Genomic DNA, 16,044 nt, shown 5'->3' on the forward strand with positions numbered 1-16,044 from the left:
GTTCGCAATAGGGGGTCAGAAAATTTGGTTGGGAGAGTTGTGCTTTTTTTTCTCTTTTTTAATCTAGGTAGGACATTAGGCAGTATAATAGCATGAGTTTGGTGGCGCAACCCGCCGGCCCGTTCCAAAGGGGACGCTCATAACATCCATCCACCATGGTGGCACCCATGAAAAAACCGTCAATAAAGAGCCTTCATTCATTTTAGAGGTGTTCACTACAAATCTGCGTGAACGCCCAATTAATTGGAAATCAAGTTCTGGTTGCCCTTGAACACTCGGGGGCAATGGGCACGTTGCAGATTTGCCACCGCATGATCTTGAAACACCTCTAATACTTCACTGCAATTCCATACTAGAAAATTCCATGCTAGAAAAAGAGTCTGGTGCCAGTGACTGCTTATGGTACCAGCGTGGGAATGATAGTCAGTGCAGTGATTTGTGTAATTGTAACCCTCCTGGCTTCACATGCCAATTTTTTGTTGTTAACCCAATGGCAATTTGTCATGTAGCTGCTGTCACTATTTGAATACTTTTAGGATAAAGAAAATGTCAAATTTACCCATGGTGAGCTCTGCAATGCCCAGCCAGACGTCTAGGTTTGGTTGTGCCAATTTCTTAAAAATCTGTTTAACACTGCCAGAGTAGCTGAACTGCAGCACCAAATTTTTGTCTGAGTTAAACAACAAGCTATAGCTCTACAGAGTGGCCTGCAAGCTTTATATTCTCACCCGTACATTATTATTTTGACAATTACTATTTTTCATCGGATTGTCACTGCCATCAATTTGTTGCGATTGTATCGGGGAATTCTTGAATGTTGTCGCGAGGTGCTCATTGCTGTTGTTGTACTTAAGAGTGTTCGCTTGCACTTCTCGCCACAAGTTCGTCCTATAGAGTTTAGCATGCAAACTCGCAGTTTTGGCACCGTCTGGTTTTGCACCGTCGCTACATGACATCCAACTGTAAACAAACATCACTGGCAGGAAGAAGCTCGCGTTAGATTTGGCATGAATTGTGTATTACGTCCCGACAGTATGCCAACAATGAGAGTGCCTTCATAATGTCAATTTGTTTTTATGCTACATGACAGTCATAATGTGGTGCAAATAAATTGCCCATCAGGCATGCATCACACCTTCCAATATCCCATTGTGCTTTCTTGGCAAACTGTCACGCACACCTCTGGATGGCTAGCTCCCACACTTCTGCAATGTGGTGCCATGGGCAATGGACCACACCAGGCAAGAGCCAGAAAGGGGGCAAGTTTTTCCGTGGCATCTTGAACAATGACCGAGTAGTCCATTGCGTTTTGACTGGGGACAGCTGCTTGTGTTTCCGTTGTCTTCTTGCTCATCTGTTCAATACAAAATCCAGTAACACTTGTAAAGCGTACCTTGGGACCCAATCAGTGGTTGACACAGTCACGGTGCCGAAATTGCCAGCACTTTATTTCTTGTTATAAAAAGCACAAGTGCCATTGGCTTCGTGAACTTGCCAGCACAGCAGACAAGGTGACAGAGCAGATCGTACTAAACAATTGAAACACAAGAGACTCTTGCATCTTGCAGCACCTTGCACAGCCCAGGAAGTGGACATCTGCAGGCCGCTTGTGTCTAGAAATAATCGCGCACAAAAGAGAAAAAGAAAGTGCTGACACTTGCACTACAGTAACATTTCAGCCATTGGGTGCTCCATCGGTCGGAAAGGGCGTTCACGTCCATAGATACCCACATAGATACCCGAGATGTGGACATTGAAACAGCCACTGCCGTAGCACACTTGGTGGCGCATTGCACACGTAATGCGAAGGTTGTGGGCTTAGTTCCCACCGGTGGCAAGTTGTTTTTTCGTCAAATTTCATTGCCCATTAACATTGCTACACTTTAATTAAAGCTACACAACTTCCCTGTGCTTTCCTTGGCTTCATTATCTGTTGGCTTCATATGGTCGCGATTCAAAAATTGGGCCTCTTGGTCCCTCCCACTCCTTTGCTCTCGTTAATTGGAAATTACTTCTTAATGTAAAACTATATTCCGGCACTAAACTATCATTTTTGGCATTGCACAATTGATGGTACCCTGGTGTCCACTTTGTCTAAGCAATGTCATTTTACATGATTTAATGTTCTTGGTACGTTAATCCAGCAGAGAACTACGTTTAGCTCAATAGATTTCTCGCTCTACTGACAGCACAACTTTCCGCAATAAAACTAGTATCGCAAACAAAGTGTTAATAATATGAATTTTAATAAGAGTGGTGCATGTAATATCACACTGTGCCTGTCCAAATGCCCAAATTAAAATTACAATAACTGCAAGGTCTGTCACATTAAAAGCATGTAATATAACTGTGTACAGAAAAGTGAATTTTGTACTGCACAAACTGTTATTGAGGAGTACTGCTTTGTGCTTTGCACAAAATTTACAGTGAAATACCTTCTCACATCTTTTCATTATAAGAATCTTGAAATTTACTTTGTTGCACAAGTTGTTAAAATGAGCTTAAGCTGTGCAGCCATGCTACCTGATCCAAATTTTTTTTTAGATAAGTCAGAAAATTGTTTTAGCCAACAAGAATTGAAAATATTTCTCGAATGAGTAAGGCACAAAGATGATAAACTGAAGAGAGCAACCCTCACAAGGCCATTACTCTAAACAGTAACAGGCAGAGGCCCAATGTAAGTAAACCTTTGACCGACATTCTCAATTTTTTTTTTTTGTACAGCGCTGATGCCACATGCCTGTCATGGGCACCCAGATTTTTGTTGCTTTGTCATAACCTAAAGAGCATGTCTGCTTCAGTGGCAAAAATATGCTCAGCCTAACCATGGCGCTAGTACATACGCCAGAGTAGTAGTTATGGCTGGAATTTAGATTTAAAACCAACACATTACTTCCTATTGTCAAGTCTACAGAATTGATTTAAAAGTTCTGCACGTAAGCAAATGGTACTTGGAAGTAAACAACTGTCAAGCACTGGCAGCAATGCAAGAAGTGGAGATGCTTGGGACCAAGTGTCTGCAAACTGATACAGTATAATTCATCTAGACAAATGATACCCAAAGCATCAAGAGTGATTAGGAGAGTAGCAATACAAGACACACACAAGGCCCACATCCACATGTCATAATACAACCAAACTGTGCTTGTACAGTTGGGATCACTTGTGTAGAGTGGTCAAGTGACTGGCTGCAAACTGTGCCAGCGTCCATAAGTGCTAGTTTCCACAAATGCTTCTTCTATAGCCCATGGACCCAACATACAGCACGGTCATGCATGGTCTGCGATGGCAGCCTGCGCTTTTTTTTTTTCTGGAAGACTGCAGCCAACTGATCACTTTAGGCAAGTGCGATTCAGATTATATGCAGTGTGCCAAAGCGAGCATCCCACCATTAGGTGGGCAAACTGCCCCGCAGGAAAGCTGCTGCACAATTCTGAGAAGGATCTGTCACCTACCACCGAGTCTGCTACATCACTCTGAATGTGGACAGCAGGAAAGGTGGTAATTTCAAGTACCACTGCAGATTCTTAGTTTTGCAAGGCGTTCAGATGCAGTACACTTTTATCATGTGCTTTGCCTTCTTTCTAACAAACCACTTTGGGTCAACTTGTCGGCATGCTTACAACATTCTTGAATGCTCGGACACTTATTTCCCCTCGGTGGCGGTGCAACTACAAAGATCGAGGATGCACAGTGTACTGCCAACTTGATGGTGGAAAGGCCTTGTGCAACACAGTTGACTGCCTGGGGCTTCTCAAGGTGCAGCACTTGCTTGGTGCACAGTCATTCATTAAATTAATCTCCTCTCGTAATGCAGCTGACACAGCCAGGAATGAAACCAAATTAGTATTCTGTGCTCAGCCACAGTAGCTAGTGCCGCTTGACTAAGGCGACAGAAAGTGTCTGAACTTTTAATCCACAGTCCATTAGTCTGGACCCACTGACACATTTCACATGGGCCAACACCAGTGGCAATAGTGTAGGGCACAGCTTTTGCGAGGTCGCAAGAGTAACAGTGCCAGATTTTTCAACCCTTTGCTGTCACGTGCATTTGATGTCAGAAGCCACATCATCTGAAAAAACATTCAAGTAAACAGACACATACAGATTTATTTCAGCAAATGTACTTATTCCCGAGGCTCTCAAGAGTACTTCAGCACTGTGTGGTATCGTTTGAAACACTGCTAGAGGCCCAGATTTGCACTGCAGCACTGTAGGGCCCTTAGTGTCACTTTCTTATTTAATCACGTCAGGAGGGTCTCAGCATATGATCACAAAGGGCCTGTGCACAGGCCTGAACATGCGTCTCTTTCTGGTAGCGGTACTGCATTCCCCCCAAGCAAGCACACGGCCACCCTGTTAGCCTACAACCACTATCTCAGACATCAGGGGAATAAAGTGGAAAATAAGGTGAACTCATATCCTCAAACACTAGCTGATTATGGCAACCAAGTGTTAATATGTATGTACGTCGTTCTGCGCCCTGCGACTCATTTATATTGTATCATACATAACAGTATACATCTTATAAGAATAGAAGAGCTGATTGTGAAAAGTAGCCGATTAACTCATGGGAGCATCATTGCAGGTGGGTGTAATACAGAGAAATAAAGCTACTTTCTACATAGAGACTGTGTCAAATGAAATAGTAAAACGACACTAGGCAAATCATGCTGAATCTGGCTGGCACATACAGAGAGAGTCACCCTACACCCTCTGCTACGATTAGGTGGACTAATTCATTGCAGGACCATCATCAGAATATACATGCCGCACATGCAAGATGAGTGTTGAGCCTCACCCAGCAGACAAGAGCCAAGCTTATTTCACACTTAGTCTAGTGCTTTGGTAACTAGCACACCAACTAACAAAGCTGTTATTTGATTGCTAAAAACAGAAGTTATTTCTTTCCTAGTTCATTTTCTTTTATTTTGTGGTCTCATCAACACTACGAAATGCAGGTAACCATGCCCCGAAGAATTGATTGTCTCGATGTTGCACCAAACAAACACGGCATGAAAGAAATGTTACTACTACACATAATAGTAACATGCGTAATAAACATTCCCCAGTTGCAGATTTAAGGTCAGCATGTCTAGGTGCCGTGATAAGCACTAACAATTTAACCTGGAGATACTACTATAAGTGGATAGCACCGTAGTTATCACACAGCAACAATAAATTTATGCTTGGAATTGCTTACAGCACCCGTAACTTAAACATGTAATGCCACACGTGTGATTTGCTGTCCTGCACACAAGCACAGCTGCGTAAGCAGATGGGCTAGTACCATGTTGACACATGCAATCAATGATCAAATGCATGAAAAAAATACTGAAACCGCAGTTACTAAGTATTACCCAAATCTATCGACACCCAAGCACTGCGCAATTTTGATCGAAAGCAGCGTATATTAGGCGATACATTGCATTTTGACATTTAATTGTAAAGCAAGAATGATGCAAGAAACAAGGAGGCAAATCAGAACACGGAAACAGCAATATCAGAGATGACAGGTGCTCATCATGGCTCATCGTTCATTAAGTTTTGTTTCAAAGCTATACTCCAGGTACGAGAGGTACTTCAGTAAGGTACTGGAGACCTCAACCACAGGGTGTAAGTACTTACTGTACATCAAAATCCTAGTGTATCTGGATGCCTGTCACCCACATTATTGGTAGGTGGGAATGGAGAGCTAAGCAGCAATTCCTTAGACCCCGAGCTACCCCAATATGTACTGCCCAGAATTCCTATAGCATATGCACAACAAAGACACAGTGCATGTGATGAGCACCACTGCAAACTTGGAACCACGGTTGTCCCGTCTAGTATGTTGTCCGTTATTTTTTTTTCTCTTCTCTAAAGTTCCTCGTCATGGTGCAGTGAACTAACCAGCTCTCCGAAATACCATAACATATTAATGGTTGCCAGAGTTGCTGTATGTGGGAGCCGAGATGTGCCATCTTGCAAACCAGTTAAACATGGTCTCAAAGGAAAGACAAAAATGCATGTTTGCAAGCCAGGCTCAATGTAACCTAAGCAACGAGTGCTCATCCAGCCTGCTTCATATAGGGCACCCAGGGACCATCTTACAACAAAAAACACAATATTGAAATCTATGGTAGACATTCAATTTCTTCACAATGTGCAGAAATATCTCATTGCATGAACCAAGGCCATGCTTAATGCAAGAGCGTTCACTCCACACAGTGCCATGGCACTATCTGTCAAAACGCAGCCACAGCAAAACTGAATTGGAAATAAGTTTTTCAGGACTCAGTGCTGAGCCAAAAAAAAGACAAGACCGCCAAATTCTAGTAGTTACTGGGTCATTGGTTGACAAAAATTGCATGTTTAGACTGAAGAGTGAAGCACTGACTATGATAGCAAGATTTATCAGTGCGCTTGAATTTCTTGGATGGTGTTTTAACTATATGTGTGAATGTGAATTCACGCACATGAATGTGCCAAATTTCTGGCACCCTTAAAGACGCCCTGTAGGGCCTGTAACGACATCCACAGGTGCCACTACACTGCCCGTAAAGAGCCGCACCAGTAAAATTGCACCACTTTCTGGTTTGAGCACTGATAATGTTTTGAACCTTTAATATCTAATAGTCCAAGAAGATTTAGGATAAAAAGGCATGTGCTGTGAATGTTATGCATCATGAAATTTGTTTGCAAGCTGCCATTGTCAAAATTCTTTGGAATAACTTAGTCAAGAGTGCAAGACCTGGTATCACTAACTTTAGTGATTGAATAGTGTAGCAATCTAACCCGCATATATGGCGTGCGTAAGTATATAGCACACATACACATAAATATACGTGGAGTCCAAGGCTATGATGTCAGCAAGAAATAGCTCGGAGTGTCCATATAATTGCTACTGCAACAGAATTGCGGTACACTAATGATAGACACTGGCACCACTACACCTATGGCTTAGTGGGAGCTCTCTATTTAGTACACGGCTGCTTGTTGGACCATATGACCCAGCTTGGTGAAAGGAATCTTAAACAAACCTATGAAAACAAACACAGCTCTGGAACCACGTAGGCCAACTCCAATAGCCTAGTTGCTGCTCCAGACTGCCCCACCAAGCGGTCTTTGTGCAACACTCCAATTGGTGCACGGACTTTGCAGGGTGCAGCCAGGAAGAGTTGAGTAGGCTGCATATCGCATTTGTTCTCCAACATGCATGCAGAGCAACACAAATGCTAAATACCAGCCTTGACAGGCACCATGCCAGTCTCAAGGTTGCGAGGTCTCAGGTCTTAACACCGGCTATTTTGGGCAGCATCAGCCCCGGTCTTCTGCCTCTTCTTCCTTTGTGCTGTTGCTGCCACTCACCTAAGAAGGTACATTGTTTGCTGATGGATTGGCAACAGTTCCCACAAGGTTCAGAAACCATATTTACCAAGAATACAGGGTCTCCCAAGCATCAAGTACACATACACTACTGCCTTTTGTTACACAATCCGTCTTTTGTTGCACAAGCTGTCTTTAGCTGCCACAAGGCTATAGCAGCATCTGTACAAGAACATTATCCTTGATTACACTGCACTTAAAATGCTGCCGAAAAGTATTTTCCATCAGAAAAAAGAAAGAATGCCTCTGTTGGCGCCACTTACTCGGAAGTGTAAAGACAAGAATGGGAATGATCGACTTCCTCCGAACTGCTTTTCATACCTGTCCGTCAGAGCCAACATCTCCAACTGCTGCAGCTTTTACTGCAGCCACTCTTTTCTTCAGTGTCTTGCATTTGTGGAAGTGGGATGGCAGCTTTTCAAGCATAACAAAGCCCTATCACCAGGTGTGTTCCGTACACAGTGCACAGACAAAGAAGCTTTATAAGTACATGTGCCTTCAAGCTCTTCTAAAGCATGGCAGCACAGCTGATCTCATATGGCTTCACAAAGAGCCAAGCATTAGCCCAGAGACCTGGCGCCCTTAAAACACTCGAGTGAACAGTCGAGCGCTAACCCTGCCTCTGCAGTCACACCCTGGCCGAAAGGCCTCTTAGCCAGTGCAATCCTGACTTGTAGACTACCTATGCCTGGAAATCCAAAGTATGTTAAATGCTTTCTTACATTTGATAAGTGCACCTTACACAACACATATGAGCTTTCTTGTAAGCACATGTTTTCTTGTCGGTCATTTGGGGTAACCGAAGTGACAGCGACAGAGCTGTTATCAGTGTGCATGTATACTAATATCAGTCAACACCTTGTGTAGGATGTCGTAGTGCACAATCTTGCCAAGGCATGTCGGACAGTGGGTGAAAACTGGCAATGGACACACATGCACACACACCCACAGACAGCACTGGCCAGTTGTCATCTGCTCGGAGAGGGAGAAAAGAGAGACAGCATACGCAGTGCACATGTTTGTGACGCAGATGTCTGTTTTTGGCTGCCCTCTGCTCGTCATTCAGTCCTGTGAGAGGAGTATTCCTCCTCGCTGGCTCAGGCATGGACTGTGTCGCAGTCCAGCTCCATTAGTGACTCGTGGTACGGTGGAGGCTCCTCGGGCGTTAGCAGGGAGCAGGCCTCCTCTGCATCTGGAATGAGAGGAGGAGCCCTTCCGAGCGTCAGCGGCTGCACAAGCACATCACACACACACACACACTGATGCAGCATACGTGAAACATAGGTCTTCCGAGTACAAAAGGACTGAGAATCAAACAAGCAAAAGTTTGCACAGGCAATGCATGCCCCAAAGTGAATGGCGCTCTTGTGCTTACGTAAATTTAAAGGCCAACACTACCACCTTCCCACACACTGCCTCGAACTAAGTGCAGCCTTCAAGGCCTTCAGTTTTTTCTTTTTATAACTGCATTTACACACAAGTGGGAACTCTGCCAAAGCAGGCACTCTTGGGACATCTCAACAGAACATGGTGCCCAATTCATAGTGTCTCCTGGGGCACCTCCAGCACTTCATAGACAAGCTGCAGAGCCACTCATCTGCCTTCATGCTTTGACCCTAAGACTCAATATGCTGGGAACTCTGCGTCACAGCTGTCAAAGCTATATTTTATTTTTTCAACTTAGTCTACTCTTTAGCAGGTCAAACACAGTGCACTTGTATTTCTGATCTTTGATACAAGATAACTATAAAATAGTTGATAGTTCACCACGAACCATGAATTTTAAAGGGCCCCTCTCAGGAGGCCTCGTAGCAAATTTCGGTCATACACTGGAAGTTGTTACATGCTCTCTAGGGGACATTCCACTTTTTGCAAGAATTTTTCAAATTGGTTCATTAATACCATGGGTATAAATAGTTGTTGCAAACCCATGATATGAGGAGGTGAGCTAGACTGCCACTGTAGACATCTCTCCACTTGTCCCACTTAGCTTCTGCAAGCAAAATTCCTTCCCCAAGTTCTCCCATACCAGAACTGGAGGAGTGCGTCAGGTCCTTTTTAACTTTTTGCTGTGCAGAGCACTTCCGGCGACCGTCTCGCATACGAGCTGTTGAGTTTGTCTCGTTTTGCACTGTGCATAAGAACACCTGCATTACTAAGTCTCTTCCGATTCTGACTAGCATCAGAGGCAGTCTACATAGACAGCCAAGGAGACAGCTTCGATGCCATATAATGAAACGAGTTTCTAGCCGTCTGGAAGACTTACGGAAGACTCGTCTGCGACGTGACGCCACCTCACGGCAACAAGAGAAAAGCACACATTATTTCTGTTTTGAAGTCTTTGTGCCTGCAAACTTATGAAAAACACAATGTAGCTTACATTAAGGGCGCAGGATCATGTGTCTAAGTGTTTTTGTGCGCAGGCAACCTTCCTGTCAGCTTTTCAAGCGTCCTGCTCAACTGCCATCTTGTTTGGACAGGAAAGTAGCCTGCATCGTTTTTGACTTCAATGATGTCTTCGCAAAGCTGTCTACTTTGATGTCTTAGTGAGAATTGGAATGAGACTTAAGATGGCTGCTGCCCACATAGCCATCTACTTAGCCGTCTACGGCGAGTATTAGAACACAGCCATTGTCTGGCTGCTTCTGCACTACATTGAAATGAATTCCTCAGTGCACACAAGTTTGGAGATTGTTTCCTTTTTTTTGCATGCATGACTGTACAATGTGGGAACAAGCAGACGAAACAGAAGTACATCCCTCTTTCTATGGCACAGAGTAAAACAAAGACCCGCAGACATTCAGTATGTAGGTTTTACTGTTTCTCTAAACTTGAAATCGTCTAGTGAAGCAACGAATCGAACAAATAACTGCTGTAGCCTTAAATCATTCTTAAAGTCGCATGTCACGGTGAGCGACATTTCAGCAATATGAATCATGTAGGCACACTTGTGTGAGTGGGGCTCCCTCGAAGAGGGCGTGCATAGCTTGGTTTCAAATTTCAGCTGTTTTCGAAACATGCGGTGGTGTAATAATTGGCAGACACAATTGTGAGCACACAATGTATACACTACACTTATCTGTTTAAAATGGCCAAACCCGGTGAAGGGCCCTTCAAAGGTAGAGACAAGACTCGGCAGAAAAGAATGAGCTTGTTGACACCTGCCACTACTATTTACTTTAGAAGGGAAGGTGCATACTATCCATCCTTCGTCACCGCCCCCACCAGGGAGCGGCAAAAAGGATAAACCAAAGCACGTTAGTCCTGCCAGGCATTCTAATGGCTTCCATTGCTTAGACTATGGAACCAAGCACAAGAAAATCCCATCAAGTGTTTGTGTGCAAGAGTACATCGAGATGCATGCGTGACGGGTGTCTACCTACAGGATTCCCATACTCTGTTGGTTATAATGAAATTCATTCTGTCACACTTCAAAGCACGGGTGCACACTTGTGACGCCAGGACTAGACACACACTGCAGATAAAGTAAGCAGTGTGCTTTACACAGTCACACACGGCAGTGCTGTACAAAAAAAATGTGGACGAAAAGTGTTGCATGTATAGATGAAGATGGTCTTCTCACTTCTATGTGGTTCCCAAACTGCAATGTGTGCCTTACAAACACTTACTCTGTGATAAAGAAAAGCTACCCCTTGGCACATCAATGATAGAAACATGAGAGTGACAACGTGCCTCATTGTAAGGATCGTGTGTCGATTTATGGTGTTAAGCCTAACGCCAAAGATAGCTATAGCCTTTACGAATGTCACAATGCCTCCATGTACACACATACTTTTGAAGAGACTTTACAACAGCGTGTAAGAAGCAGGCTTTCCCTCAATCAGTCTGTGCAACAAACCCAACCCAGACAAGGCAACGTGTCTTGTCCAGAAATCAATGCAAACAATCTGTAAAGAGACAGAAGTAAGGGTAAGAAAGCAATGACGCTGCAGTTTGAAGAACACGACGCCAAGCGATGTTCTGCGAAGTCCCGCAAGATGGAGTGCTACAAATGAACAGAACCATCAGCAAAACACAGCAGCTAATTAAAAATTTAGTTGTTTACTACTAAAGCATCTACAGCATTGAAATGTCACACTGTTTCATCATACTTGGGCAATTGCTCTATACATGCATGCATAGAAAAACCAAACATGTAACACACACGGTTAACGATTGGGCTGCATCAAAACTGGAGACCAGAGCAGCAGCGTTGACACGAGAGCAACACAAGTCATGGCGCAACAACTGTAGGCATCTTTATTCATCTACAAAATCTCTACCACCCTGACCTCCCTGGTCGGGGAAAGAGCAACATGGCTTCACGTAACGATATCACTGCATACACAAATGCCGTTGGTAGCTTCTCACCGGCTAAGAGCAAAGCAGTGAACGGTGAACACGTGGCACAAATGTCTTTGGGTGAAGTTGACGTTTGCACATTGCAAACGGGGCAGTTTTAAAAGCAAAACAGGTGAACCACAGCAGAGCAGAGCGAACAAAAACTACCAGTAAAAAAAAGGGAGTAATTGAAATCAAGTTTTGAGCAGCAGTTAGAAGTGAATTGCACAGAGTAAGGCTACAATGCAGACAGTGAGAAACATTTTATGCAGAAAACGAATCTTTTGAAATAAGCTTTTGTAATAGAACACTAATGCCAAGTGAGCCGTCGTATGGGATTTCACAGTACTTTTTCCTGGTGACAATGCAATGAAAAACACTCGAAAGAAATAGGAATGAAGAGAGCGCAAGGGAAAAAGGGAATACAGCACAATGACTCGGGTGTCATTCTAGCCTAAAGGAGTGGCCAGCTGCAACACACAGCGACTGCAGCAGCACAAAACTGTGGCCCTAGGAGGAGGAGCCCGACACACCCACACAACACGCACGCCTTCGCAACGTACTTTCTGGTCGCTTTACCGAAGCAACCCACGAGTTCTACACGCAAGTGCACCTCTCCACTGCCTCGATGGAGCATATCAATATCAGTCCAATAAAAAAACAACTTAAAAGCTCTTCTTCGGCGCCGAACACACACAAAACCGCAACTCTCTAGATGTCGTGTAATCTCTCTAAGCTCTCGTCATGCCGTGCATCTGCAACAGATGGGCAGTCCCTATGCCGGTCCAGCAACAACCTCTTTGGCAAAGTTTCTGTGCCCCTCGAGTGTACCGCTTGTTTTGGCCAGCCACTGCACAGCCGAGCCGACGGGCACACGAAACGAGTCCCTGGTGTTCCTTTCTAAAGCGTTGCCGTCCCGATGCCGTAACCAGCTCGGCGGCGATTGGCGGGATCGCATCGGCGGGTGTCGGTGGAGGCCTAGGTCTCTAGAGGGGCGGCACATGCAATGCGTGTCGCAGCGGCTCCGTTCCTTGTCAGGAGCGCAGGCGGTGTGGCTGAAGGTGCATCGCAGGCCGCCGAAGATCTACAGGGTGAAAGGCAGAGAGAGGAGAGAGAGAGAGAGAGATGGGGAGAATGGATACAGCGTGCCATCCGTCAGCGGTTCCAGCCAATGATGGTTAACTCTGATTGACCCCTTCGGACACAATCAACTGGAAGTTATAAAGTCACCAAACGTCACATAAATAGGAGTGCTAGGTCTACATGCGACTCCTTTCTCTTGCTGGCGCTCGACTTTCATGCTCCAATGTTCTTTCATGGAGCACGTAGTTTGATGTCGCATTGCCACATGTGAATGCATTACTTGCCTGTATCAGCCAAAAGGAATCGGAGGCACACAAAGTCTGCAGTGACAGAACAGAAAAAAAATTCAGACTTTGCTGAAAGAGGAAAGTGGTACGGTCTATCGCCATAATAACAAAACATGGCACATGTTTCAACCCAACAACAGATGGCACCACTATTTTGTTGCAGCAAGATTTCATACATTACGCATGTTAATTTTTTCTTGATAAATGTAATACATTAAAAATGCGGCATTAAACTGCATGCACCATGAAAAACCACCTCAATGCAAAATTTGAGTGTATGTAAGCCAGCAGTCTGGCCATGAAATTTTTTAGACCTGGCACTCCTATTCCTATGACATTTGATATTATTTAACATGTTATGGACAATGGATGAGAACAACACATCCTCCATTTGTTTAATAGATAACTTACACAACCATGTCAAACCAACCAGCCTTAAGACCTCAAAGCTTTCACTTACAACTTTAAAGCCACACTCCAAAAAGGTGCAATTCTGCGCACAGTGTACATTTATTTTCGACATACTACAGCACTAAGGGGTTAGAGGAAAAGAAGGGAGAGGAGTGGGTAGAAATGCAATGCTGTGCACAACCTTAAAGAAGAAAGGCAATGGTTCACAGCACTGACACGGTGTTTTCAGATTGAAAAAACCGATGGTACGTGCACAGCTGTGGAAAGAAAAGAGACTTTCTTCCAGTCACTGCTCACCCTTCAGTGTGGCATCAAGCAAACAAACAGATGTCAGCGGGCAATCTAGACGCACTCGGCTGGTCATTGTGTCAGCTGGGGGTATTTGGCATTGTTTAGCAATGCAGCCATCATTTTCTGGCACAGTAGTACAGTTATGCAAGAGGCTATAAAAGAGTGCCACATCTTCAAAAACTAATGACTGCGCTGTCCACACATTGGCCATTTTTTGCGTGGTTTTCTGTGCATATGTGACTTGAGAAAGGGTCTTTTGAAATTATTTGCGTGGCTTTAATAAAAGTTGCAGTTTCACCCGAAAGGCGAAGCATCAATTGCGATAGCAAATTAGCAGACAGCTATATGATGTAAGGATAGTAGTTTTATCGGCTGTATAAACTTGTAAGCAGTTGCATACTAACTAATTTATCAAGCATTGGTCATGCGCCCACAAGCAAACAAACACGTCTCACTCAATGACCCCGGAAACTTGCTGTTGAAACGCTGGAGTGAGCATGCGCGGCAGCATCAGTGAGCGAACTGACATTCGTGCTGCCTCTTGCTGCAACATGAACTAAGTGGCGAGAACACGCTCGGTGCACTCTGTCGCCATCGCAGATTACTTTCAAGACAGGGCCCGTGTGGCTGCGCCATATGCAGCCGCCACCAGAACCCCCCGGTGCCTTGCGCGGGACGAAGACGGCACACTTCCTCTCCGCTCTCCTCTTTTGCATGTGTGTGACTGAGTCACCGTCGCCGACTCACCCTCGCATGCTTGCACTCGTACACACAGCATATGGCAACAACGTTGTCGCCCTTGGACTTTAAACGAAACATCACGGTGGTGGCATAAATGCGCCTGGGGTGTCCATATAATTGCTATTGCAATAAAAGTCGGTCGCAAGTAGTATGATTGTCTGTCCTTTTCCCTTGTGTTCTGCTTGACACCCAAGACACCGCAATAGTGATGTGAATTGGCAAAGCCTGAGGGTTAGTTTTAGAATAAAGGTGCGGAGAGCCAATGTTAAATTAACTGGTGAGAAAACAAGAGTTCGGTATTTATAGTCTTGAAACCCTTCAAGAGTATATTTGGTCTTCGGCAAGTAATTGCAGGGTGCCTGACTGATAACGGGAAAATGTCCAGATTAACAAAAAATATTGCAGGCACTTGGAATAGCAAGTCACGAGTGGTAGCTCATCAATATCCTTCAAAAGAAAAATGTACAGTCATTGCATTCTAGTGGAACTAGCATGTGGGGCATGAACTTGAAGGTTAACAAACAAGACTGAGGAGAAATGATGACCGAACATTGAGTGACAGAAAAAATTATAGGTGTAACATTACAAAACGGGAACATGACTATAAGTACTGTTGACTTTCATTAATATGACCTTGATGTGAAATAAAAAAAAAAAGAAAGCTAAAACACAGCCCTGCTTCAGTTGGCAGTATTTGCCCTCATTTACTTGCCAGCACAAAAAAAAAGAAAAGTGGAAAGAACACACAATCACTTCACTTACAAGTTAATTGCTAGCTAAAATATGGTCACTCCACAACAACTTGCCTAATCTTAATTAACTATTTTTTATGGGGTAAAAGTAGAAAAATGCTGTAAAAATGCATTACAGCTCCTAAACAATGTAGAAATTGAATCCATACCTGACTGAACAAGAAAAATGTAGCGCACCTCCAATTCTGCCAATTGAGAAAAGATTAAACCAGCAAAGTCTACCTTCTCAGAATGGAAATTTATTTACAATATCTTTAACAAGAATACTAAATTGAGTGAGTTGGTTTATTTGTAGGGTAGCTCTGGAGCTACCCTTCAAATCATGAATTGCACTTTCTTTACTATTGCTCACTCTCGGACAGTACTTTATTGTTGTCTCCGGCACACAATATGTCTTATGTAAGGTTAATTGCATATTTCATACTCTGCACTTATCAAATGACTCGGCAACAATCACAAACACGATGGTGTCCCATGCCTGAACTAACTACTTTGCTAGTCAGTCCCGTGAGGCGTGCAATTCTCAGTAACGCCAAAAATGGCTGAAACATTTCTGCTACCAACTTATTGGTATGTGCAATAACTATATTTTGAATGAGCTTTTGTAATCAATTCCTAGAAATGGCGCATCGTCCTTGCCATCCCTACGTGATAACTTGTTCTGTCACCATCCATAGGTGACAATGGTGATGATGCTGGCTCTGACAGTCGCAATCACTGTGAACGCTGCTTTGTATTTGATTTCAATAAGCAGGCAATATTCAAACCAA

The 16,044-nt window shown here is 44.0% G+C and overlaps 1 protein-coding gene across 6 annotated transcripts in view; it reads right to left on the reverse strand.

Annotated features, from left to right (window-relative positions):
* Positions 1 to 1,421: 1,421 nt before the first annotated feature.
* bbc (choline/ethanolaminephosphotransferase 1 bbc) overlaps positions 1,422 to 16,044 on the reverse strand; it is a 77,543-nt gene continuing 62,920 nt past the window's right edge. For 2 of the 6 annotated variants that reach the window (XM_055074809.1, XM_055074810.1), the window contains exon 9: positions 1,422 to 8,560. In XM_055074809.1, the coding sequence (XP_054930784.1) occupies positions 8,466 to 8,560 (95 nt within the window). In that variant the 3' untranslated portion in view covers positions 1,422 to 8,465. The other 4 variants (XM_050185349.3, XM_050185350.3, XM_055074811.2 and 1 more) reach the window with 3 other exon arrangements.

This window comes from Dermacentor andersoni, chromosome 4 (assembly GCF_023375885.2).
Source record: "Dermacentor andersoni chromosome 4, qqDerAnde1_hic_scaffold, whole genome shotgun sequence".
Taxonomy (NCBI): domain Eukaryota; kingdom Metazoa; phylum Arthropoda; class Arachnida; order Ixodida; family Ixodidae; genus Dermacentor; species Dermacentor andersoni.